Source organism: Bos indicus, chromosome 23 (assembly GCF_029378745.1).
Source record: "Bos indicus isolate NIAB-ARS_2022 breed Sahiwal x Tharparkar chromosome 23, NIAB-ARS_B.indTharparkar_mat_pri_1.0, whole genome shotgun sequence".
Classification (NCBI taxonomy): Eukaryota; Metazoa; Chordata; class Mammalia; order Artiodactyla; family Bovidae; genus Bos; species Bos indicus.
In genome coordinates this window covers 51,444,339-51,470,375 of record NC_091782.1, presented here as the reverse complement: position 1 = coordinate 51,470,375, position 26,037 = coordinate 51,444,339, and the positions used below count along the sequence as shown (strand labels likewise).

The following is a 26,037-nucleotide window of genomic DNA, read 5'->3' as shown; positions in this document are numbered from 1 at the left end:
ACCTCTTGGATACTGTGAATGATGTGTAATTTTAAATGCCCCTCGTCTACAGATGGGACAAGGCAGGCACCCCACTCTAGTACTCCTGCCTGGAAAATCCCATGGGCGGAGGAGCCTGGTGGGCTGCAGTCCATGGGGTCACTAAGAGTCGGACAGGACCGAATGACTCCACTTTCATTTTTCACTTTTATGCATTGGAGAAGGAAATGGCAACCCACTCCAGTGTTCTTGCCTGGAGAGTCCCAGGGATAGCGGAGCCTGCTGGGCTTCCGTCTACGGGGTCGCACAGAGTTGTACACGACTGAAGCCACTTAGCAGCAGCAGTAGCAGCATCTACAGATGACTTCCCTCTCCTCCATCAAAACGATTGCCAAATAAACTTTAGAGATTCGTCTGAGACTACCAGAACAGTGCTTCAGCTAGGAGTGAGCCAGAAGACAGGAAACGCGCAGCACTGCCCTTCCCACAAGACCTGTGGGCAAAACGCCCGCCTTCTCAGGCCGTCTGCAGGATGACATTCGGGTTAGCAAGCAGGCTGCCACCCATGTCATCAACCCCCTTCCTGGTGTCTTCAGTGGCTGTGCAGAGCGTCCGCCCTGAATCGCGCACAGCAGCAGGTCCACAGTTCTGGGTCTGATACAGCCACTATCTGAATTGCTTCCTTAAAGAACATGAACAGCTAACGTGGTATGGAATCTTGTCATCACTAAACAGCTGCTGACAATAATGGTATAACTCCAACATCTTGTTATCCAGAATTAGAAGACAGGATATCCAGCTGACCTTCTCAGGTTGTAACTACAGCTTACAGTTAACAATGAGATCAGAGATCGGTCGCTCAGTCGTGTCCGACTCTTTGTGACCCCGTGAATTGCAGCATGCCAGGCCTCCCTGTCCATCACCAACTCCTGGAGTTCACTCAGACTCATGTCCATCGAGTCAGTGATGCCATCCAGCCATCTCATCCTCTATCGTCCCCTTCTCCTCTTGAGAACAATATATTAACAACATACGTCCTCATCTCAACACTTAAGTTACACAAACCCTGCTGAGCTGGACACATGAATACCGCATTACTGGCTCAGTAAGCAAACATCCTTTGGAAGTAAGTCCAGTGCTCAATCGCCAGCCTACACACACGAGTGAGGGGCTGGGAACCTGTCAGCCCGCTCGGCTCGGACCCCGGCAGAGCTGAAGGGGCGCTGTCCCAGGGCACACACTGGTGAACGCTGAGAGCAGCACACAGCTGAACACACCCCCAACCTTGGCACAGACATTTTAGTTTTCACCAGGTTTGAACAAAAAGGTGCTACACACTGAAGATTCAGCTGGATTCTCCTGAAGTCATAATCGTGACTCTCACACTCAAGGAAATAGCGGCCGAGTACAGGAACGCGGGCACAGGGCCTGCTCAGCCAGCGCTGTGGGAGGGGCTCCTGCTGCCGCTTCTCCCACAGGCGAGGGCTATCAGGCCAGGGACACAACTCTGCTTCAGAAAGCTGGGGAAATGCTTTCTCTGTGATTTCTCACAATCTCTGTGAGCTACCCAGGCTGGGCACCACCCTCCCTGCAGGCGACGGAGTACAGCAGACAGCCTTACAAAAGAAGCCTGGTTACTGCTGCTTACAGTCCTAAGGGTGTGGCATATCCTAAGGCTTACAATCCTTAGAGCATGGAGCTCTAACTTGGGGATGATGACAGTCTAATGAACGACTTACACAGAGGGATCAGAAGGAATAAATAGAACAGCAAAATGGAGAAAAGAACAAAGACGAAAGCAGAGTCTGGTTGACACTCTTGCTTCTCTGTCTGGCGTGAACCACCCAGATCTCTGCTGACGTTTCAGGCAGAACGTTCCCGTGACTTCTCCATGGCCCAGACGGTGAGAGCCGCGTGCCCGGGCCCCTCATTCGGCTGGCTTCCGCGCACCATCCTGGCGCCGCTGGCACCCACGCAAAGGGCCTCTCCCGCTTTTCTGACCTCACCTGAGAAGCGGACAGGGAAGCCAGGTTTAGCAGGGGCTAGTCCGGGACCTGCTTTCAGCAGAGGAAGAACTCAAACAAGCTGCCAGGCTTAAGCTGTGTTTATGAAACCATTTTATCTGGAAACAGAGTTTATAGAAAAGTGGGCGAATGTCTGTGCTGTACAGGATGCAAGAGGACACAGGCAGCTGGAAAGAGAGAGCGGCCTGGGGTTAGGAGAGAGGTGGTGGAGAGAGAGGGGCCTGGGGTTAGGTGGTGGATAGAGAGGGGCCTGGGGTTAGGGGAGAGGTGGTGGAGAGAGAGAGGCCTGGGGTTAGGGGGAGAGGTGGTGGATAGAGAGGGGCCTGGGGTTAGGGGAGAGGTGATAGAGAGAGGGGCCTGGGGTTAGGGGGAGAGGTGGTAGAGAGAGAGGGGCCTGGGGTTAGGGGGAGAGGTGGTGGATAGAGAGGGGCCTGGGGTTAGGAGAGAGGTGGTGGAGAGAGAGGGGCCTGGGGTTAGGGGAGAGGTGGTGGAGAGAGGGGGGCCTGGGGTTAGGGGGAGAGGTGGTGGATAGAGAGGGGCCTGGGGTTAGGGGAGAGGTGGTGGAGAGAGGGGGGCCTGGGGTTAGGGGGAGAGGTGGTGGATAGAGGGGCCTGGGGTTAGGGGAGAGGTGGTGGAGAGAGAGGGGCCTGGGGTTAGGGGAGAGGTGGTGGAGAGAGAGGGGCCTGGGGTTAGGGGAGAGGTGGTGGAGAGAGAGGGGCCTGGGGTTAGGGGAGAGGTGGTGGATAGAGAGGGGCCTGGGGTTGGGGCAGAGGTGGTGGATAGAGAGGGGCCTGGGGTTAGGGGGAGGGGTGGTCCACAACAGCGTGTCCACAACAAAGAAGAAGCGGTGGCCGGCCGGCTTCCAGTCCGTGGGCCAGTTACGGACAGTGAGGGAAAGGAGCCCGAGGTGCTTGTGCAGAGGAACTCTGCCCTGCACGTGCCTCCTGCAGTGAAAGTCACGCCTAGGGGCTGTGGGGAAGGAGAGTCACGCCTAGGGGCTGTGGGGAAGGAGAGTCACCCCTAGGGGCCGTGGGGAAGGCTGGTGTGAGCTGCTGATGCTGCTGGAATCCCTGGGGTGGCCACGTGAAGACTAACCGTCTCGGCACATGAAGGAAAGATGACCTCTGAGGGCAGGATGGGCTAGGACGACGCGGTCCTTAAATGTCTGGGGAACAACACTGGAAGAGGACTTGAAAGTATCTAGGTCCTTCCATTCCTCCTGACGCAGGAGCTCATGTCCTGGACCTTCTGAGTCTGCCCTCAGGAACGGAGGCCTGAGTGCGTGTCTGGCTGGGCGCCCCGAGACAGGGCATCCCGCCTTCTTGCACCTCGGACTCTCTGTGCCCAGACAATCAGAAGAAATCTTTCCTCGGAGACTTCTGTCAAAACTGCAGAATGTCACCGTGCGACAGGGGCGTCATCAGCGTCAGAGCTGAGACCCTCTGCGAGGATGGGGGCAGGAGGCGGGCTGCGTCGGGAGGCCATCCCGGTCTGAGAGCCGCGCCACCGAGGTGCGCGCCTGGCGGCCGGTCTCCGTCGGAGTGGAGCGCCCCGTGGAGGCGCACGTGACGTGGGGATCGCTGCGGCTCTGGGGGGGATGCCTCAGGTCACCGGGTCCCCTCCCTCCTCCCGTGGACCATCTGACGGCCCACGCGGGTTCGGGGCAGCCGGGGTGATCGCACGCTTCTGGTGGCACACACCCTGGACCGAGGGCTGAGGCCTCAGGCGACAAACGCCGAGTATTCATTCAGCCCCCAAACAGCGAGGAGCCGGGCTGGCCCTCCCGACTGAGCACCGCGGCTGCCTGAGGCCGTCGCCCGGTATCACCGACTGACTCCCTGTGACTGAAGCCATCGGAGTGAAGCCCGGCCTGGCAAGGGGAGCCCAGCTCCGGGAAGGCCTGGGGAGCCCACTCCACGCGAGGGGGACCGGGCCTCCAAGAGGGTCAGCTCGGGGAGGGGGTGGCGGCAGGGGCAGCAAGGGCGTCACCCGGATGCTGTGAGTGGGGCAGATGACCCCTGGAGGGTCTCGGGCAGGCGTGTCACCTGCTGACTTCCCTTTCAGAGGCTCACCCAGCGGCCTGTGGAGAACAGAGCGCCTGGGGCAGGGAGGGAGGCGGGCCGGGTGGAGATACACAGATGCCGCTTTCTCGACGGCCTCGAGGCCAAGGCCAGCCTGGCCGGCTCAGCGCCAGGCGGCTCAGGGAGACGCTGGCAGCTCGTAAGGTGACTCCGGTCAGCGTGACGCTGGGACTCGGCACAGTCTTGATGCGACAGGGAGGCCCCTGCTGCTCTGCTGGTTAACACAGAAGCACTGCGCCCGGAAGCGGCTGCATGCCCCCTGCCCGGCCCCCATCGAGAACGGCGCGCCTGGCAGCTGTCCTGGGGACGGCCCGGCCCGCGGCCCTAGGGTTTGAAACTGGTTTGTGCAGATTCACTGGGCATGTCTGGTGAGAGCCAGTCTATCCATTTTTTTTTAAATAAAGCATTTCAAACTGAGAAGTGACACAGACAATTATATAACACAAGAAATGGTGGCAAGATTATGTACAGGCCCCTTTTCTCAGCAGTTCCTACTCTGAGCAACTTTACAGTAAAAGAGAAAACCAGTCTGTTTTGGAGGCGCTTGCCAACCTCTGTGTGGGAAAATGCCAAAAACTGCATCTTCCTGAATTTATGCAAAATAAGGATGCAGGCTGCTTGTTTTTCCAAGTTCTGGTGCTAAAGGATCCCATAAAACTCCCCCACTGATGCCTCGGGAAGGCCATCCTAGAGTTTTCAAAAGGGCAACTCACTTCTCTGCCACTATCTGCATCCTTGGAAATCTGCAGACCAGCTTCTTTTTCTGACGATCCTATTATCTCTTCATGCCTTTATAGTTAAAGATCATTTCTTTAAAATGGCCAAGTTATTCTACTCCTAGATTACTGCAGAACTCAAAGAGAGCTATCAGAATCTGAAAGATTATTATAGAAGGGATTGTTCTATGATGCAGGCAACATAACGAGACTATTAACTTTGACATAAGATGAAAACCAGCCCTTAATACTGCTTGCTTTATGAATGGTGTAGAGTCAAGCATGAAGAAGAGTCAGAGATGTAAATATATATCCCGATACACATGTCACACACAAGTCACGATACGACATAACGTCAGCCAGGCTGGATTTCCTGACGATGAGAAAGGAGCCCCTTCTAACATGCTCACAGGTCTCAGGAAAATGTAAGGGTGTCCTTCCACAGCTAAACAAACTCACTGCGAGGAAGAGTGGAAAGCAAACGGAAGCAGAAACGGACCTTACGGTGGAACTCGTGCTGCATTAGAGAAAAACAGCGGAGAGGAGGGCTTTTCAGAGGGTGGGAAAACCAGCGAACAGCAGGCCGCTCTGCCTCTGGTGCCCTGATCGATTCTGCAGAGACAAGGACACGTCACCACACCCGGAGGCCCGGCTGCAGCCCCGTCCACCTCGCAAGGAAGAGCAGGGTGAGAGGCCAAGGCGACCGCCGGCTCTCCCGCAAGAGGAAACAAAACCCTCGCCGGGTCCTGCGGCGCCCGCAGCTGTTTCACACCTGCGGACACGCTGCCACATGGCAACAAAACTCAGCTTCATCGCCAATAATGCTGTCCTCAGGAAAAGGGCAGCATGGTCTTGAGTTATAATCTTAAAACACTAGGAAAAGTAGAATATATTTATACTCTTTGACATACGTCTGGGTATCAATGTGTAATGCATCTAACAAAGAGACGAAATTTTAAAAAATTCTCCCATACTTAAAGCACCATTGTTTAGTAAAGTGTGGGAACCCAGCTTCCCCAGAGGCCGTGTGCTCTGGGAATGCGGAGAGCTGGCACACTTCCTTCGTGCACCCCTTGATTCAGTGACAGGACAGCTCGTCTCTGTCCACACGAGCAAGAGGAAGAGAGTCTCGTGATCCCGGGTGTGACTCACAAACACCAAAGCTGTGACATCCAATCTCGGGGGACGTGTGAAAGCTCAAGGCTCTTGGCCATCCTACCTGCCGACGGATTATGCCCAGGTCTCTTTTGGCTTTATTCACTAGGGCTTGAATTTCTACAGGATCCTTCACATTCTTGTTTTCTCTGAAGGCGTCTCTTATCCTCCGGATGGCGTAAGTTCTAAATGAATTCAGGGAAAAAGAGGAAAATGTGTCAGTGTGTCTGAAACAATGCTTTTAAATGAATTCACAAGAGTTTCCCTAGGAATCAGCTGTCTGCTGGGCCCCTGGGGAGAATCACCTTTGCTCGCTGCTCTGGGCACAGGCCCATCCATTCCTATGCTGGGATGACTGAGCAAACAGATTTAGGGAGGTGAATTGACTCTGGACAAGTCACACGGAACTCCAGAAAATGCTCCTCAGGTTATGGGCTCCTCAGAGCTGTTGGCGTCTGGCTTCCCTCCATTGACACAGACGACTGGCCCTCAACGTGCAGAGACAAGCGAGGACTGTGGTGCGGCTAGGCGCTGTATGAGCGGGCACGCGGGCACCGAGACGGCGACGGGTGCGGTCGCCGCCCCGGGGTCAGCTCTCCAGCCTCGCCCCACCCTCAGGCTGTTGCCTCGTCCTGTGGACCGCGACACGCGTGGTCCACACTGGGACCCCGCCACAGCTGAGAGTGGAGACGACACCAAGAGGCCTGAGAGTCCACGGTGCAAGCACAGACAAACTGGACTGAGTAGGCAGTTTAGTTGGAATGGAAGACAATGTCTCAGAAGTGATGACGATAAGTTAAGAGGGTTCATGGAGGTTTAATAACCAGACAACTGTGCCAAGATATGTACTTATAAAACCCTGAACTCCAAGGTCAGAGGAAAAACACTTCCAGAAAGGATAAAAAAAGAACGCTAAGCTGGTAATAATGAATGCAACAGAGGTAAGTATAACCTCAGATTTTTATTTTCAGAAATCTGCAAAGAAAACAGCTGTTTTCCAGTCATTTGCCAAACTGTACTGAGGGTCCAAAGGGACAAGAAATAACACCTACGAGTCTAGGATGTACGGCCCGGGGACCAGGCACAGGAGACCGTGCTCGGGATGGGATGCGCATTATCCGATTTAATACGCACAAACTAAACTCAGAGGTAATGATAATAAAAATGGCCAAGATCAAATGCCCAGTAAGTGGTAGAACTAGGTTCTGGAAACAGCTGAACAGAATCTGTGATTTTCAACTGTACCTGCTATAAGCCAAGTTGCTATCCATTCGCAAGGCATTTAAAAGAACAAAAACTGGCCTCACGAAGAGCAGAAAGATCATCTTGTCTATGGACGGTACTTCAAGTCTTGCTACAAATAGTTCAGGTGGCAAGCAAGCCTTAGGAAGAGTGGCTGAGAGCATTATGAAGGAGACAGCTACTGACATAAGCAGTAAGCGCAAGTGGAACAACTGAGCTTCGTTATTTAAGGAGGAGGACACTGACCAGTGAGGAGGACATGGAGTGAGGAGGTCAAGTTGCCGTCAGAAAAGCCACCCTGGAGACCAAAGGCTCTCAGTCTTGGGGGGAAGCTGCAAGTAAACCCATGACATGCTTCCCCTGCTGGTTTACTGTTACCATAAGGGTCAAGTGCATTAGTGCGGACCGGGCACCCCTGTTCCTCGACCCTACCCGGCCAAGCACCATGTCCAGGAGGAGCCACCGACTCCCGCTACACAGGAAGACCCGGAGTTTCCTGACGGCCGGCCTGCTCTTTCTCCACATGGGGAGTGTCCTTCTCCAGCCTGATTTCTTGGCTAACTCTTCCATGTCCTTAAAGATGTAACCAAGTTAGTAACAAATAAGACAAAAGATTAACATCCTGAGCACATGTAAATCAAGTAGGAGAGAAGGACCGCAGTCAATGAGCGAGAGGTACACACCAATAATTCACCAGGGAGCCTAGAGTGACTAAACTGAGAAGCATGAGATAAATATATGGATCCTCAGCCTCAGGTATAATCAAAGAAGCGTACATTTAAACAGGGCAGAATCTCCTGTCCATCAAATTAGCAGATTTTTTTTTTAAAGGGCATGTACAGCTTGATGGTGGGATATGAACTACACGTCCTGTGGGGAAAAGGGCATCATAATCTATAATAACGTTCATAATCCTTTATCCACTAATTCTACTCTTAGTGATCCTGTAGAAACAGCCTGTAGAAATAACAAAGCTGTATACAGAAAGATATTCACTACAGAACTGTTTATAAACATTAAAAATAGAAACAACCATAAATGTTCAACAACAAAGCGGCTACATAAATTATGACATCATGCAGCTTTTAAAAGAGATGCTTGCTACTGCTGCTGCTGCTAAGTCGCTTCAGTCGTGTCCGACTCTGTGCGACCCCACAGACGGCAGCCCACCAGGCTCCCCCGTCCCTGGGATTCTCCAGGCAAGAACACTGGAGTGGGTTGCCATTTCCTCCTCCAATGCATGAAAGTGAAAAGTGAAAGTGAAGTCGCTCAGTCCTGTCCGACTCTTTGCGACTCCATGGACTGCAGCCCACCAGGCTCCTCCGTCCATGGGATTTTCCAGGCAAGAGCACTGGAGTGGGCTGCCATTGCCTTCTCCAAAAGAGATGTTTCCAAACCCTTAAAGTCACAGGTACCAAAGTCCGAGGCCTAGCAAGGCGTGAGGAGAGTACTCAGCCTCCCGGCCCCGACACTCTGCTCATTAGATGCAGGGTCCCGTGAAGCCTCCGGAAGACATGGGCTTCACAGTACACCCTCCACATGTATGTTCCTCTTCACAACAGTGGAGCTCTAAACACACCGTGCACCTCTACTTCCTGAACCAAAATACATCATTTCCTATCAGTACAAACGAGCTGACCCACAGCACGAGACCCACCATTAGGGGGCCCCTTGCTTCCCTGGTGGCCCAGCTGGTAAAGAATCCACCTGCAATGCGGGAGACCTGGGTTCGACCCCTGGCTTGGGAAGATCCCCTGGAGGAGGGAAAGGCTACCCGCTCCAGTGCTCTGGCCTGTATAGTCCATGGAGGCACAGAGAGTCGGACATGGCTGAGCGACTCTCACTAACGAATGGGCACTTCGATTGTTTCCAGTCTTGCCATGACAGTCAACACCCTTGTTTCCTGAAGCATCACGTGCATGTCTGTGGTCAACTCACAGACATGGAGGTGGTAAGGCAAAGGACATGTGTATCTGTGGTTTTAATAAAATATCGCCCAAGTTCTCTCTGCAGAGGGACGAGCCCACGCTTCCCCCAGCAACATGTACACTGCTTGTTTCCAGCACCACTGCCAACGCGCGCCGTCAAACTCTCTGACCTCTGCTGACCTAACAGGTGAAAGACGGCCTCTCATTTCACTTTACATTACATGTTGCTTGTTATGAGTGCTGCCGACCAGTTTTTCACAAGCTTAAAGCCATTCGTGTCTCTGTTAATGCTCTCTGCCTTTTCTTCACTGAGTGATCTTTCTGAGTGATTTGTAAGATGGTGCTAAGGAAACCATCTTTGGGATGAGTCGTGAAGTTCTCCCTGGACTGCCATCTGACTTTATGCTTGTGTGCTTTGTTGTGTACAAGTGTTCCGTTCCGCCAAGTGTATCACTTTTTATATTATGACTTTTGGTTATACATCATAGCTACAAGTCTTCTCTACTGTGAGATCACAACAAATACGCACTCATGTATTCCTGAGAACTTTTTTGGTCTATCTTTTTATGTTTAACTCTTTGATCTTTTTGGAATTAATTTTGGTGGAAGCTGTTGAATATGGAATCTAACTTTACCCTCTGATGTTAAGTTTTCTGAAATGAAAGATATTAAGTCTATATTCAGGATGATCTCAATTATGTTAAATACAGAAAAAAATACAAAAAGATAGCATGTTTCAAATTACTTCTGATGACTGGAGTTTATGCTTTGTAAATTTTTAAAATTTTTAAAAATTTATTTTTGGCTGTGTTGGGTTTTCGTTCCTGTGTGAGCTCTTCTCTGGTTGCAGTGAGAGCAGGGCTACTGCCGAGCTGTGGTGCGTGGGTCTCTCACTGCAGTGGCTTCTCTGTCGCAGAAAGCAGGCTCTAGGGCACAGGCTCAGCAGCTGTGGTGCACGGGCTTAGGTGCCCTGTGACACGTGGGATCTTCCTGGATCAGGGATGGAACCCTTGTCTCCTGTGTTGGCAAGTGGATTCTTTATCACTAAGCCACCAGGGAAGTCCCGCTCTCTAAATTATAATAATAATTATTATTTATTAATAATTTAAAGTGCTAGTAATTTACCATAATAAAGAAAAATCAGAGAAGGTTCAACCTGTGAGAGACGAGATTGGGGAAGGGAATATACTTAGACAAATACATATAGCCAGGAGTGCTTAGTATTAACAGATAACAACAAAAGGTTCTACAAGGATTTTTTAAAGGCAATGCAGGGACAACAAGGCAGTTATGTCCAGCAGGCTACCAGAAACATGGTTTTGGATCTCCGATGAGAAGGTCCAAGCTGGTAATAAACCTGAAAATCCTTGACAAAGAAGAATGAGGCAAGACGGTAGGGTAGTTAAGTCTGCTCCGAGGACAGCTGCAGAACCGGAAGAGCAGCCAGCCTGGGACTCAGCCTGGGAGAAATGCCAATGTTTAAAACAGGCAAGGTACCGAGGCAGGAAAGATGGAGACAAGGAGGCCCAGTTTAATAAGCGGGGAGGACACAGGAATGCCACTCGCCCTAGGAAAGCAAGACGAAGCCTGGGAAGAGCCCCACTGGAGCGAGCAGTTAGGAGGCCGTCAGTAACTTCAGCAAGAACGCGTCGGCATGCGCTCCATGACGACAGTGCAGTACACACAGGAAGAAACACCCCGGAGTTTTGGAAACACGCTTGTGAATAACAACTGGGAGAAGGAAACAAAATTTGCCACATAATAAGAAAATATTTTTAAAATAATGAAAAAGTCAATGCACAGAATCTTTGGAATGTAGTCAAAGCCATACTCAGATGACAATTAATGGCTTACCCAGCTTGATTAGTAATAAAGTAAAAGCAGAGTTTAATAAATTAGAAATATTTCCTAACATTTTAGAAAGGCAGTAATATCCCATAGGAAAATGAGACAAATTATTTTAAAATGTGCTGAATCAATGAAAAGCGAAAAAAAAACCCCAGTGAAATTAGCTAAGACAATTGAGTTTGTTCTTTTCTGTTATGACTTCTGAAGTATACATCAGAAAGCAAAATTATAAAGAAAAAAAGAGTGAGGAGGATTGGAAGCTTGAGCAAAGGGGTTTAAAACAATTATTTCAGAAACGGAGAGCCGGAGCAGGCTTCCAGCACTCGCTGTCCAATGAGAAGGCCAGTGGAGCTGGGCAGCAGGCAGTGCAGTGGGCCAGCTGAGTTCAGGTGCTCAGGTGTGGCTATGGAAAAGACAGATGTGTTAGTAAACCCACGGCTGTAGTTCTGACAGGTGAGTGGGCAGAAGGGCAGAGAGAGAGGAAAACCTAGGGCACAAAAGAGATGGTGCTGGGAATTCCTTCCCCAACGGTCATAGACTTCTGAAAGCCCAGTTCTGAGGACTCTGGCCAACCTCCTACTTAGTCCCCTTTGTGGAATTCAAACCCTGATCTAAATATCCAATAATAAACAATCAAAGAAATTACGGTACATTTATGGCTTATAATAAGCATTAAATATTAAATATGAAAACTATGTACATCCAAGAAAAAGTGTCCTCAAAATGTTATGACCTAAAAACCATTTTTAGAGAAGTCCGAGCCAGTGACTGGTGGCGCAGAGAGGGTCTCAGAGGCCTCGAAAAATCCTGCAAAAATGTCTCTGTACCCATCTCTTGAAGACCTGAAGGTAGACAATGTGATTCAGGCTCAGACTGCCTTTTCTGCAAACCCTGCCAACCCAGCGATTTTATCTGAAGCCTCTGCTCCCATCTCTCAAGATGGAAATCTCTATCCTAAGCTATATCCGGAGCTCTCTCAGTACATGGGCCTGAGTTTAAATGAAGAAGAAATACATGCAAATATGGCCTTGGTCCCTGGAGCACCAAGTCAGGGGGTGGTGGCGCGGCCTTCCAGCATGGTGGCCACATGGTGGCCCCTATCACTGGTGGCGACATTGGGATCCACAGAACAGAGATCAAGCAAGGGATCCAGGAAGTCATCTTGTGTAAGGATCAAGACGGGAAGATTGGGCTCAGGCTGAAATCCATAGACAACGGTATATTTGTTCAGCTTGTCCAGGCCAATTCTCCGTCCTCCCTGGTGGGCCTGCGGTTTGGGGACCAGGTGCTGCAGATAAACGGCAAGAACTGTGCTGGCTGGAGCTCGGACCGGGCGCACAAGGTGCTCAAACAGGCTTTCGGAGAGATCATCACCATGACCATTCGGGACAGGCCCTTTGAACGGACAATTACCATGCATAAGGACAGTACTGGACACATTGGCTTTGTTTTTAAAAATGGAAAAATCACATCCATTGTGAAAGACAGTTCTGCAGCTAGAAACCGTCTTCTCACGGAACATAACATCAGTGAGGTCAAGGGACAGAACGTCATTGGACTGAAGGACTCTCAAATCGCAGACATATTGTCCACAGCTGGAAATATAGTTACTATTACAATCATGCCTGCTTTTAATCTTTGAACACATTATTAAACGGATGGCGCCAAGCATTATGAAAAGCTTGATGGATCACACCATTCCTGAGGTTTAGAAGTCACGGCACAGTGGAAACTTCCCGGAAGTTCTCCCGTTTACGTCTTGGGCAACTGACCTTTCTATTATGCACATGAAGCTTTCTAGGAGCCAGCGAGCATATGCTGCATGAGGACTTCCTGTCTTACAGTAGGGCTGGGAATCTTACTGTTTGATCCAGTATATCTTGTTCAGACATCAAGATAGTTGTATCCTTACCCTGGTTTTACAGTTGAAAAGACTTTTACAGACTAGCTTCTTTACTGGAAACCTGATGCTTTCACAGCCTTGTGAGTAGGATGACTGCTACAGGCTCAGCTCTGTTAGAACCATCACCTTGATATCGAGCAGTGCTTAGTTCTGTGCTGTATTTGCATTTTTACTGTCACCATAATGCATTTAGAATTACTTTTCTTCAGTTCTATGTGTGTGTAACACCAGCTAGGTAACACTGGTTTCATTCCATGTAAGCATTATTAGACAGTGTGTGTAGCTGCAAGAGACTTATCGATTGTCATTACATTTTATCTACCTTCACTCAATACGCTTGAACTGTCGCCTTAACTAAGTTAAGCATCTAGAATAAAAGCCAAAATGTAATGATTGCTGCCTTTCTAAACCCAGACGCAGTTCTGCGTTCACCTGAGATGTGCACTGGCCCCGCGCAGCCTGACAGTACCTCCCGAGCTAGCACAGCTGCCGACGTGCATTTGAGATTTTCTAGTCCTTCCTTGTGTAATGGAACTTCTTTCTTCTAAAAGTAACTGATATCACTTTTTGAGAAATGAAGCACTATATATTTAATGTAAAAATTCTTGTACTAAATAGAATGAACCTTGACTCTTCTTTTCATGTGTAGATTAAGTGGGCTAAGACCTGATTGTGGCATTTACACAGCATGTAACCTAGATGCCCCGGGACGGTCTCAGGACACTGCCCTGGTCATGTGTTCCATTTCCTGCCTCCTCCCTGCTCAAAGAATGACACATTATCCTCATTTTTTTTCCCCTCTCTTTGGCTTATGCCTATTCTATTTTAATTAAAAATGTATAAATTAAGTTCTAGTCTGAAAAAAAAATAAATAAAAACCATTTTTACATAACTGCAGATTTTAGGCACAGTTCTATGGAGATTTTTTTAAAAAGTAACATTCTCTTAAAAAAAAAAAAAAAAGAAACGTCCCTGGTGGTCCAGTGGTTAAGACTCCACGCTTTCAATACAGGGGAACTAAGATCCCACAGGCCGCGCAGGGGCATGCCAAGAAGCACCCAGAAAAACACAAACACAGAACAAACAAAAAGCCCTCAATAAACAATGGAAAGAAAGAAAGGCACCCTCGTCCTGCAGCAGATGTCCCCTCAGGCCCTCGAGGAACAGTTTAGGAGCATTTCTGTCCAGGCTTGCTTTCTGATGCTTAAAAACATTTAGGATCTTTAACCGACAATTCATCAAAATTAAACTTCCAGTTACCCCTTGGATCTATCCTCATTGCCACTGACATTTTGTTGCAAACAAGATTTTTCAGAACCTAAACCAATCTATCAGAGTAAAGGCCGCCTCTACAGTGCTGTCTGGCGCTGTGGCAGAGAGGTGCACCTCCCTGCTTCTGGGTTTAGACACGGCCGTGCGGGAAGCGCAGTGCCCTGCAAGCTGGACTCGGAGAGCTGGGACCCATAGTGCCCGTCTCACCTGATCCTGGACCAAGAGGGGCGAGGGACCAACTGTCCTTCACCCGTGGAGTCCTGCAAACACTCCTGTGGAGGCAACCAAGGCTCCACTCAAGCACTAACTGTCTTCATGGAACTGACCACACTTCCTTTAAAAACACCACCACGACATCAATGTGCCACGAGCAGAGACGGAATTTTCTGCCTTCTCCCCCCATGACCCCCTCATCTATCAGACATGAGCCTGACCTTGTACCAAAAAGGCAAACTCAAGCTTTCATTGTGTAGTAAGAGCTAAAAGTTAGAAAACTACAGAAAACAACTTGTAAAATTTTACTTTAAAATTATACTGTGAACCGTGCCAATGTAAGACAGGGCCTTTAAATGATTTAAATTTAAAGAAGAATAACTATCTATGGTAGAATATTCAATTACTTCTAGATTTTCCACTTTATGGGAGAAAATAAAGCATGAACAATAGAAATTCCTCTAGTAAACAAAAGAAATAGAACAATTCCTCGTGGTCTAAACTCAAGTGTCTTCATTAAAATATTCTAACAGTGCGTTAAAATGAAGCCAAATAAAGTTGACTTCTGTTTATGTTATCCTCCTGCCATTACTCACCAGCAAGGATAAGTGAGCCAGGAAGAAAAGAGGACAGGGGACACAGATAAGTCACCGAGCTTGTGCTCAACACATCATTAAGGATAATTTACAGAGCAGAGAAGTGCAGAGTGGTACTCGCTCCCCCTTCCTAGGATGTGCCAAGTAGCAGAATACCGGCTGGGTTATTCAGAAGGAAAAAAATTAAAACTACCTAAAAATATTCCAGAGATATAGTAATCATCTGTAAAACCAGAAACCAGGAGGTAAATATGGACGGTCTTGGGACTCAGAATTCTTGGCTGGGAAGGAAGGTCAACATCGTGGTGAGCATCCCAGGAGCATCCTGGGTTTGAAAGCACCTTGAGGGACCAGGTGGGCCTGGGTTCCCTCCAGTCCTGAATAAGGAGTGAGTCCAGCACAGGAAGGCCACGAGCGACCTTTACTTTACCTACTAGGCATTGAAGGACCCTGACCTCCATATGTAAGTTTATGCAAAGAGGCGCAAAAATCACACCCCCTCTGGCTTTACTCACAAAATCCAGAAGCACTTTCACCCTTCGGCGAGCTTTAATTTTGCTGTCACAGAGGAGACGCATCTCTAACATTCTGTCTGGTCTAACATTCTATGAATTTAAAGATGCAGTTAACCCCTGTGTCTCCCGGGATGTCACCGGCCGTGTGGGCGTGGAAGAGCCTGCACTGTCACAGGGGGATGGTTATCCCGACCTGAGTGCTGTTCTGCCTTGAGATGTTTGCTGGCTTGGCCGTTTATAGTACAAATAACCTGTAACCGGCTTCCCTGGTGGCTCAGATGGTAAAGAATCTGTTTGCATGGCAGGAGACCTCCCACTGTATCTTTCTTTCAAGTAGGTCAAAATATTTTCATGCATTACATAATTTATTTCCATGATGTCTCTGTGAATCATCTAGTAGGTGTTTGGGTATTTCTGTGTTAAGATTTAATTTTATTTACAAAACTCGAAGACTGAAGAAAACTGAACAAACATCTGCATTTGCAAGTTATTACTATTCATTTCACTATTTATATTAATACTGACTAACAGTGGAATGACACCTGGCCTGTACCTGTATACGTAACTGGTCAGACCCAAAGTGCAGCTGGAAAGCCAGCCCCGGTGATGAGCATAAACCCCTCTCCTCACGCTGCCCCAGCTGGCCTGGGAGTCTTCACCTGTGGGCACACTCCTCTCCCTTTGGGCCACGGTGTGGCTGAAGGATCCTGGCCACAGGCTGTCCCTGTGACCAACCATGGCACAGTCACTGCTTAGAGCTCCTGGGCCATTCTCAAAGGTGCTGCCTCTTCCTGGCCAAGTAAGCAGATCCTCAGTCATGTAAGAGCATCCTTGTTTAGAAGACACGGAAGCGACAGAGGTGCACAGCAGTGCCGGAGAGCGTCTCCAGAGAGCATCTCCCTCAGCATCTGACATGCTTCTGCTAACTGCGTAGGTCCAAGGTGCAGCTCCCCGCTCTCTGGATGTGGACCACAGCTGTGCAGACACCGGGTCTAACTGGTAAAGTCAGAAGGGCTTACTGCCTGCCACTTACATTTCAGCGGCAGTAACCTCAGGAACAGAAATCCGCAACACGCTTTCATTGTGAGGTGCATGAAGCTTTTACTACTTGGCTTAAATCCAAGGCCAACTTTTCAATACACTTAAGTGCTCAGAGCGAGGTGGTTTGGGCCTCATCACTGTCTGTAATTCCTCGATCCAAGAGCCCCATCCAGAATCAACAAAGGGCGCACTCTCAGTGGGTATGCAACAGTCATTTTAATGTGGGGCAGACTCACTCCCAGCTTCTTTACCTACTGAAATAGTCAAAATATCCACTTTGCATCAAAAGCCACACAAGCGTGAAAAACTGCATTTACCAAAAAACTTAAAGGAAGAATTGTCAGTGGATGAACACAGAGGGAGAAGCCCATGGTGGATACACGGAGGCACAGCGGGGAAGCTCTGCCCATTGCATTCTTCTGCAAAATGCAGGCTTCCTAGAGGTAAGGTGGTCTTGTGTATGATCGACGATGCAGGCAGAGAGGGTGACTCGGCAGATCTGGGGAGCCCTCCCGCTGCCTGTGTGCTTTGGAGAGCCTCGGGTGAGTGGGAATCGGATGTGACACGTGGACGCCCGCCTCCCGGCATGCACTGCGTGGCTGGGAAAGCTGCACGGAGCGTCTGCAGGTTAAAGCAAAGAGACGTGGAGACTAGGAAGCAGAGGGAGGCACCTGGGCTCCTTCAGAGTTTCCCTGCTCCACTAACACCCGTGACATTTTGGGAAATGCTGACCAAGACGAAACTTCTCCCCGGGCAGCCCCGTCAGGGGTCAGAGGGGTCCCGGATGCTGCGCTGACAGTTTCCACGGGCAAGTCCTGCTCATTCCTCACAGGCTCTTTACAGACCGTCCCCTCACAGCCGCTCACGGACCCAGGACACCTGCTGCGCTTGTACCTCCTCCAGCCCTCCAGCAGCGCAGCCTCAGAGGCGCCTCAGCTGACCTCAGAGGCACGAGTTCCATCAGCTACAGCGGAGACTGTCAGTACATTCCCCGCCCCTTCTTCCAGAAGGTCCCGACCATACAGACTCCACAGCCAAGTCCAAAGTCAAGTTGTGATGATGGGGAGCAGGACGTTCCACCCACAGATACACCACCCTGGCACTGGGTTATCTTGAGCTGAAGGCAAGGGAGAAATGATAGATGCGGGAAGCACTCTGTCCTGTCCTTTCTGCCAGAAGCAGGGCATAAGCTCCCCACGAGAAAGGTGTCCTCCTGGTACTAGGAAGGAAAGAATATTCTTATCAGCAGACATGGGGAGCTGAGGCTGAGATGGGTCTGCAGAAACCACACCCAAGTAATCCTTGTCTCCTGTCAGTTTCCCCGATGCATTTCCTAGCCAATTCCCAGTAACATCCTGTCCTTTGGTGCCCAAATCATGTCTCGTCACCGTTCCACAACTTACGGCCCTTTGTAAAAACGGTATATAAACCTTGAGGGCTTTTTTGGGGTTGTCACTTTTCTGTGAGGCGCCCTTCGTGTTATATAAAAATATTAACATGAAATAAAATGTGTACATGTTCCCTCCTGTTAGTCTTTTTTTGACAGATTAATTTGCTGGCTCCAGACACAGAGCACAAGAAGTAAGGTCTTCCTTCCCTAAAGTGGTCTGAGCCTCACTGCTCAGGACTGTGGGCAGTTCTGGCTCTGAGATGCTGACCCCAGATGTGGAGCCTGGTCTTGGCTGACTGGAAGAATTCTGGGGCCCGCCGTGGGCAAAGCGCTTGCATGACGCCCCTGCCAGGAGGCCCTCTGATCAGGTCTGCTCTCACTGAGTTATATGCCCACTGGGGCTTTCCTTCCTTCGGGCGTTCAAGTCTGGTGCTAAAGTGTCAAGTTGCCGCTAAAAGCATGATCGCCACTTCAGTATCTCCCCAGCTTAGAGACCACCTGTACTGAAGGCCAAGCTTGCTCAGTCTGGGAGGGAGGGACACAGAGCTCTGAACTCACGCACAGGACAGTGGGGCCTCCAGGAAGACGTGTCGAATCAATGCACGAGACACAGTTAGACCAGGACAGAGGGTCAGTGGCTTTTTCTGGCTCCAGTTTGGCTGTAAGGAACTCTTTTCTCATTTAATTTAGCATTTTGTTTTTTAATAAAGAGGAAAAAGGATTTTAAGAGCTGCTTGCATCCATGTAAGTGATTTTTGGTCAACATATCACCACTTCTAGGGATTAGATGCAGGGGAGGGATAATTATATGGGAAAAATATTCGTATTTATCCTTAAGACATGGGCAGACAAAAAGAAATACATGAGAGCACTAAATGAACAACTGTGCTACAGAGTGATACTTATCATTATAATGAATTGATCACATAAGTAACTTTGAATAAATAAGACCAAATGGAGGGGATATTAAATCTACTTAAAAAATTACCCCAGGAACAAAAGAATAAATATAAGGCTAACAGATACATTAATGACATCCAGTGAGGATAACAGCCAAGTAGTGAAGAAAACAAATAATGACTCGAAAAAAGATAGAGTCAACTAATTGAACACCAAGGACTGATTAACAGGCAAATTAGCAACATTAGTATGTAAAGGTACATAACTGGAAGAAAAGTGAGATGAACGTAGATTAACACCTACGACCAAAGAGACGCTTTAAAACTGAGCCTGAACCGTGCAGACGAGCTTCTGAGGCGACGGCCCTGCACCAAAGACGCTCCCGTCCGTCCCTGAGATGTGATGTCGCATTTCCAACAACTTCTTCCACTTACATTCTCCTCACCGAAGGTCAAGTCGTTCTCCCTAACCCAGCGTGTTCAACCAGCCACTGAGTCTGGCTAATCCTCAGTGTATCTCAAGACCGTCCTCCCCTCCTCTGCTCTCACCAAGGCTGCAGCCAGCCCTCACCATCATTCACCGCGTAACCCACCTCCAACTGGCCTCCACGTCTTTAGCCTCCTTCCGCTTCAGGTGGTCCAGCTGGAAGGTGTAGTCTATGGTCTGTTCAGACGCCTGTGTGGCTGTCCACTGCCGAGGATGGCATCCAGCATCTTGGCGGGGCCCCCGAGGCTCTGTGCCCCTCCCCCTCCCCTGCTCCCACCGCCCCCAGCGGGGACGCCACACTGCTGGTATGTCCACACACTCAGCACCAGCTACACTGGCCTGTGGGTCCATCCCCACTGCTTCAGCCTCCCTCCTCCAGCGAAGCCCTGCACAACCCTGACAGCCCAGGGCAGCCACCGTTCCTTTCCTAAGCTCTGGCCCTTCTGGGGCAGGCTGTGTTGCTCCCCTATCTGCCCCCACAATCCGCTGTCCATTCGCTATCTTGGCACCGCCTCTGCGTCTTCACAGAACCCTCAGTGAGAGAATTCCATGGACAGAGGAGCCTGGTGGGCTGCAGTCCACGGGGTCACACAGAGTCAGACACGACTGAGCGACTACACTTTCTTTTTCTTTCAGTGAGTGCATTACTCTGTGCACTGAACCACAAGCCCCTCCTGGGAAAAGCTCACGCTGTTTGTCTCTGCACTTCCGCAGGAGCCCAGGGGCTGGCACATGGTGGGTCCCCAGCCAACGTCTGCTGAAGACTCAAGCCGACCTCATCAGAGACCACACGCTACAGTGACAGAGGTCTCTGGATGGCGAGGAAGCACCTGGTGCGGAGTGCAGCTCAACAGTTTAACCGAGTTCATTAAATGACTGCTAGCTACTACAAACTGAAAAGATTTGGCAGCTGGTCTACCAGTTTAACAGGTCCAGTGTTCTTGTCTGGAGAATCCCAGGGACAGGGGAGCCTGGTGGGCTGCCGTCTATGGGGTCACACAGAGTCGGACATGACTGAAGCGACTTAGCAGCAGCAGCAGCAGTAATACTGGAGTGGCATGGCAACCCACTCCAGTATTCTTGTCTGGAGAGTGCCATGGACAGAGGAGCCTGGTGGGCTGCAGTCCCTGGGGTCGCACAGAGTCGGACATGACTGAATCGACTTAGCACGCACACGTGTAGTCACTGGTTAACTTGTATCTATCTGCAGAAGGGATTCTGGAGCCCAACATTCAGCCAGAAGGTTCTGCAGCCTGTGCCTCTGAAAAGATGTGCCAGGGAGCAAATGCACTGAAGGTCAGAGCTGGGAGCTAGTTGACCTCGAACCTGGACCAGGGTTTCTTGATTCAAAGCCCAGGAGCCTTCCTACATGAACACCACCTTGCTCGTGGCCCTCATTCAGAACACTGAAAACAACACGTAGAGCAAAACTCAGTTCAGGAGTAACCATATTTGGGAAAGAAGCAAGGGGGAAACGCTAGCGTCAAGTCACATGACCTTCATTTATCCCTTATTTGTCCGGAAAGATCATTTCCGTGAGCTGTCTGCTTTTAATTCCAAACTCCCCGAGTTTAAAAACAACAAAAAATTATCCTTTCAAATAGAACTGTGATAATCGGTTGCTATGAAGTCAAACAGATAATCGAAATGTCACAGTGATGATATTATTATGTCTCAACTTTGGCAATTTTAAATCTGCTTCTTAAAATAAGGGTGGCAGAGATCAGCTGCAGGAACCCTATTCAGGGTACTCCTATTATTAACCCAGACAAAAGCCAGGAGGACACTCATTAATTTAGCTGACTCCTGCTGAATCTAGAGATTCACAGGTTGGTTCATGCAATTTATCTAAGTTTACCACTTCATTTGGTTTCTAAAGGTTAGAATTTTCCTAAATTGGCTAGGTACCAGTTAGCTGAGAAAATAAACGCTAAGGCAGATACAAACATCTGCCAGCTGATGAAGAGGGGTTCAGGCAGTCAGGAAGGGGGCCACAGAAGTACTAGGACAAGAAGTATCTTGCATCCACAGTAAGTGGACACACAGCTACTGATGTGAGGCTGCGAAACGCAATTTCCTATAATGTCCATTACAGCAATTTCCTAACAGAACGTCTTGTAAGTACAATTTGTGTTAAAAAAAAATGCATTACCCTACTGCAAAACATTAATTTTAAGAGACTTTAAGGAAGTCCTATTGACTTATAAAACGAAGATCATTCAGAAAACGAAGATCATGGCATCTGGTCCCATCACTTCATGGGAAATAGATGGGGAAACAGTGGAAACAGTGGCAAACTTTATTTTTCTGGGCTCCAAAATCACCGCAGATGGTGATCGCAGCCATGAAATTAAAAGACGCTTACTTCTTGGGAGGAAAGTTATGACCAACCTAGATAGCATATTCAAAAGCAGAGACATTACTTTGCCAACAAAGGTCCGTCTAGTCAAGGCTATGGTTTTTCCTGTGGTCATGTATGGATGTGACAGTTGGACTATGAAGAAGGCTGAGTGTCGAAGAATTGATGCTTTTGAACTGTGGCGTTGGAGAAGACTCTTAAGAGTCCCTTGGACTGCAAGGAGATCCAACCAGTCCATTCTGAAGATCAGCCCTGGGATTTCTTTGGAAGGAATGATGCTAAAGCTGAAACTCCAGTACTTTGGCCACCTCATGTGAAGAGTTGACTCATTGGAAAAGACTCTGATGCTGGGAGGGATCGGGGGCAAGAGGAGAAGGGGACGACAGAGGATGAGATGGCTGGATGGCGTAACTGACTCGATGGACGTGAGTCTGGGTGAACTCCGGGAGTTGGTGATGGACAGGGAGGCCTGGCGTGCTGCAATTCATGGGGTCGCAGAGTTGGACATGACTGAGTGACTGATCTGATTGACTTATAATTGCATTTTGTGGTCTAGCTTTATATCTCACTTTGTTATATTCTCTATCTTTATTTTCCCCTGGCCCTGATTCTATTGTTATTTTAAAATAATAACAATTATTTCATGCTACTACATTTTATGTATTCTTAACAGTTTTAAAAATGGTTTTAGGGGCCACTGTGCTTATTTGCTTGGTCATGTCTAACTCTTTGCGATACCATGGACTGTAGCCCGCCAGGCTCCTCTGTTCATGGAGATTCTGCAGGTAAGAATACTGGAGTGGACTGCCATGCCCTCCCCGAGGGGATCTTCCCAAACCAGGGATCTAACCTAGGTCTCCCTCATTGCAGGCAGATTCTTTACCAGCTGAGCCACCAGGGAAGCCCCTTTGGTTAAGTATAAATAGAGGAGGTACAACTTGGAAATTTATAAATCAGCAACAACATTGATCTAATGATTCTTTTTAACACTTCCCTCCAAATTTAGGCTGCTGAATATCTTAAATGTATTCTTCCCTAAGTTAACTAGACAATTTTTTCTTACTTTTCAAAACCATCATCACTTAATGTGGCAGAGCTTAGCCATAAGAGAAAAAGAATTGGACGGGGAGGATTCCAAGTGTAATTAATGATAGTGAACAATCCATCTTTCAGAAGTCCACAAAATCGCTTTTCTTGGGTATAAGTAAACTGGCTGGAGTTCTATGGGGCCTGTGGGAGGGAGGGATCAGCCGACAGTTCCATCAAAGGGCCCATCGGTATTAACTCAGAACACAGTGAAGGCTTAATTTGGGAAGAAATTAGAAAATTTAATAGTAGTCTTTTTTTCTCTTGTATTTCTCCTCACCTTCTCTGTGTTCTTGCATAGCCTGTAATAAACATAGTTAAAGCTGTTTTCATAGAGACATATGGCTTGTTCCACATTTTATTGTAGGCAAAACTAATTTTTTATATGATTATTTTTTATATATCAAAAATCGTATACAGTAGAACAGAGTTCCACCATATCTCCGAATGCTCACAATATAAACAGGCATTTCATGACTTAAAAAGAGGGAAAACTTTGTACCTGGGGGGAAACTCCTAATTATCTTGTCCTTGAGAATGCCAGGAAGCAAAATACTACATTTCACTGCTTCCCAGCCTGAGAGCCGTCCCAAGTGACATCTGGTCTGTGCGGCTCTAAACTGAGTTAAGGGATAAAAGGTGAAAAAGAACAAGAGGCCGGATTTTCTCACGTATCAGCAACTCCTGGTTAAAGGCATGTTTAAGTCTGAGGACAGAACAAAGATTTTCCTGGTGGGGAGGCTGGAGTTACAGTTACTGAAATGAAGAATGTATTGAAAGGTTTTAAGTTTCTAAAGGAGAAGAGACGTATACAGTTAAAACTGGACTGGCAGTCAGGCCAAGAGGCTGAAACGACGTCCACGGTGTCGTCTGCGCAGGATCTGTGCGGCGCTCTAATACCACAAATCCGCAGCGCCAGGGCGTACTTCGACTTGCACGTTTCCTCCGAGAGTTTCCTGAGCTGCCCCCCGTGTCCCCGTCACACGCCCATCACCAGATATCCTGTAACAGCAGGGCTGCCCGGAGTTGGTCTTCCGTCTCCCCCAGGCCCCGGGGCACTCATGTCCATGCTCTGGGTTCTCAGGGAGTACCCGCTCTGTTCTGGGGTGAAGGGACACGGCCCTGCGTTCTCTAGCCTGGCTGGCCCATTGCAGAAGGTGCTCGGAAAGGTGCTTGGGGTTGCCACCCCATGCTGGCCTGGTGCTGTTCACCCCAGCCTTCTCCATCAGCCAGTGATCAGGGACACATGCAGCAGAAGAGGCCGCCAGCGCAAAAACGAGCCGCAACAATGAACGCAGAAACACGGGAGCGGAACCCTCTGCCGGGGTCCTGACTTCTCGACAAGGTCACGGTTCCAGGTGCTCAGCTCCCACTTCAAAAAGAAACCAGACTCCTAAATGGGGTCATTATCTAGTCCCTTCACCAGACTGCAAAGACTTCCACAATGCTGCAATCGGTTGTGCAGTAGTAATTCAGAGTGACATGTACCACCAGTTAGTAATTTAGCTGTCAGGAAACCAGAGAGCCTGTTTAGCTGCTGCAGTTGTAAGAAGAAACTGTGAAAATAAGCGTCTGCGGGCTCAGGTTTCTAAGACTTCTGGAGGCTGCGTCAGAGGACACCCAGATTGTAGGGAGTTGGAACGGAACAGTGCGGAGGTGTGGAAAGCAGAGACCTGGAACTTCCCAGTCCGCATTCTGTGCTGAGCAGCCGTGACCTCACCCGCTGCCCACCCTTCCAGGCCTCTCCTTTCCCTCAGACCCCTTCTACTGCCCGCCGGCTAGTTCTCTCAGCTCTTGAGCATGAGCCCATCTGGGACGGAGCCCCGGCCGGGGCGTCCAGCACCACCTGCGGCTGGCTCCCAGTGCCCTGGGCACGTCGCCTCCCGCGCCTTGCCGTGCGCACCTGGAGAGCTGGCCGCTCCCATCCACACGCCCATCCACACAGAGGCCGGCCGCGGGTGAGCCAGCAGTCACTCCGGTGCTTTTCTCTGTTACCTTCTGCTGCAGAGGCTAGATGAGCTGCAACCTAGTTCCCCAGCCCCTGCTCAGCTAGTGTGGGAATGTAACTGAGTCCTGGTCAATAAGACCGAACCAGAAGTCTGCTGGAAAGCTTCCGGGAAAGTTGACCCTTTCCTCATGGAAGGGAAAGCCCATCCATGCCCCGCTGGCACTGCTCCTCTGTCTCACCTTGAATAAGGATAGATTCGGACCTTTAAGAGCTGTTTGCAACCATTAGGCATAAGCATGAGAGGAAACCTGAGACTCGAAATACCTTGACATCACGGAGCTGCTGAACCAGCTTGAGCAGTCTCATGCTCTGAACTTTTTCCGTGTGAGAAGGGTGACCCAACTGACTTACGCACCTTGTGCAGATTTCCTGCTCAGTCCAGTCGCGTCTGACTCTCTGCGACCCCATGGACTGCAGCACGCCGGGCCTCCCTGTCCATCAACACCAGGAGCTTACTCAAACTCATGTCCATCGAGTCAGTGATGTGATCCAGCCATCTCATCCTCTGTCGTCCCCTTCTCCTGCCCTCAATCATTCCCAGCAACAAGGTCTTTTCCAGTGAGTCAGTTCTTTGCATCAGGTGGCCAAAGTACTGGAGCTTCAGCTTCAGCATCAGTCCTTCCAATGAATATTCAGGACTGATCTCCTTTAGAATGGACTGGTTGGATCTCCTTGCAGTCCAAGGGACTCTCAAGACTCTTCTTCAACACCACAGCTCAAAAGCATCAATTCTTTAGGACTCAGCTTTCTTTATACTCCAACTCTCACATCCATACATGACCACTGGAAAAACCATAGTCTTGACTAGAAGGACCTTTGTTGGCAAAGTAATGTCTCTGCTTTTTAATATGCTTTCTAGGATGGTCATAGCTTTCTTCCAAGGAGCAAGCATCTTTTAATTTCATGGCTGCAGTCACCATCTGCAGTGATTTTGGAGCCCAAGGAAATAAAAGTCTGTCACTGTTTCCCTTGTTTCCCCATCTATTTGCCATGACATGATGGGACCAGATGCCATGATCTTCGTTTTCTAAATGTTGGGCTTTAAGCCAATTTTTTCACTCTCCTCTTTCACTTTCATCAAGAGGCTCTTTAGTTTTTCTTCACTTTCTGCTGTAAGGGTGGTGTCATCTGCATATCTGAGGTTATTGATATTTCTCCTGACAATCTTGATTCCAGCTTGTGCTTCATCCAGCCTGGCATTTCTCATGATGGACTCTGCATATAAGTTAAATAAGCAGAATGACAATATACAGCCTGGACGTACTCCTTTTCCTATTTGGAACCAGGCTGTTCTC

At 49.1% G+C, this 26,037-nt stretch overlaps 1 protein-coding gene and 1 pseudogene across 2 annotated transcripts in view; one reads left to right on the top strand and one right to left on the bottom strand.

Moving 5' to 3' along the window:
- The window catches only part of LYRM4 (LYR motif containing 4), a 91,641-nt gene that overhangs the window by 59,744 nt on the left and 5,860 nt on the right, over positions 1-26,037 (bottom strand). The window contains exon 2 of one of the 2 annotated variants that reach the window (XM_019986175.2): positions 6,020-6,140. The exons of the other annotated variant lie outside the window; for it this stretch is intronic. Coding sequence (XP_019841734.1) covers positions 6,020-6,140 — 121 coding nt within the window. The remainder of the gene's footprint in view (positions 1-6,019; positions 6,141-26,037) is intronic. 2 annotated transcript variants of the gene reach the window in all.
- On the top strand, positions 11,730-13,686 carry LOC109577285 (syntenin-1 pseudogene; annotated as a pseudogene).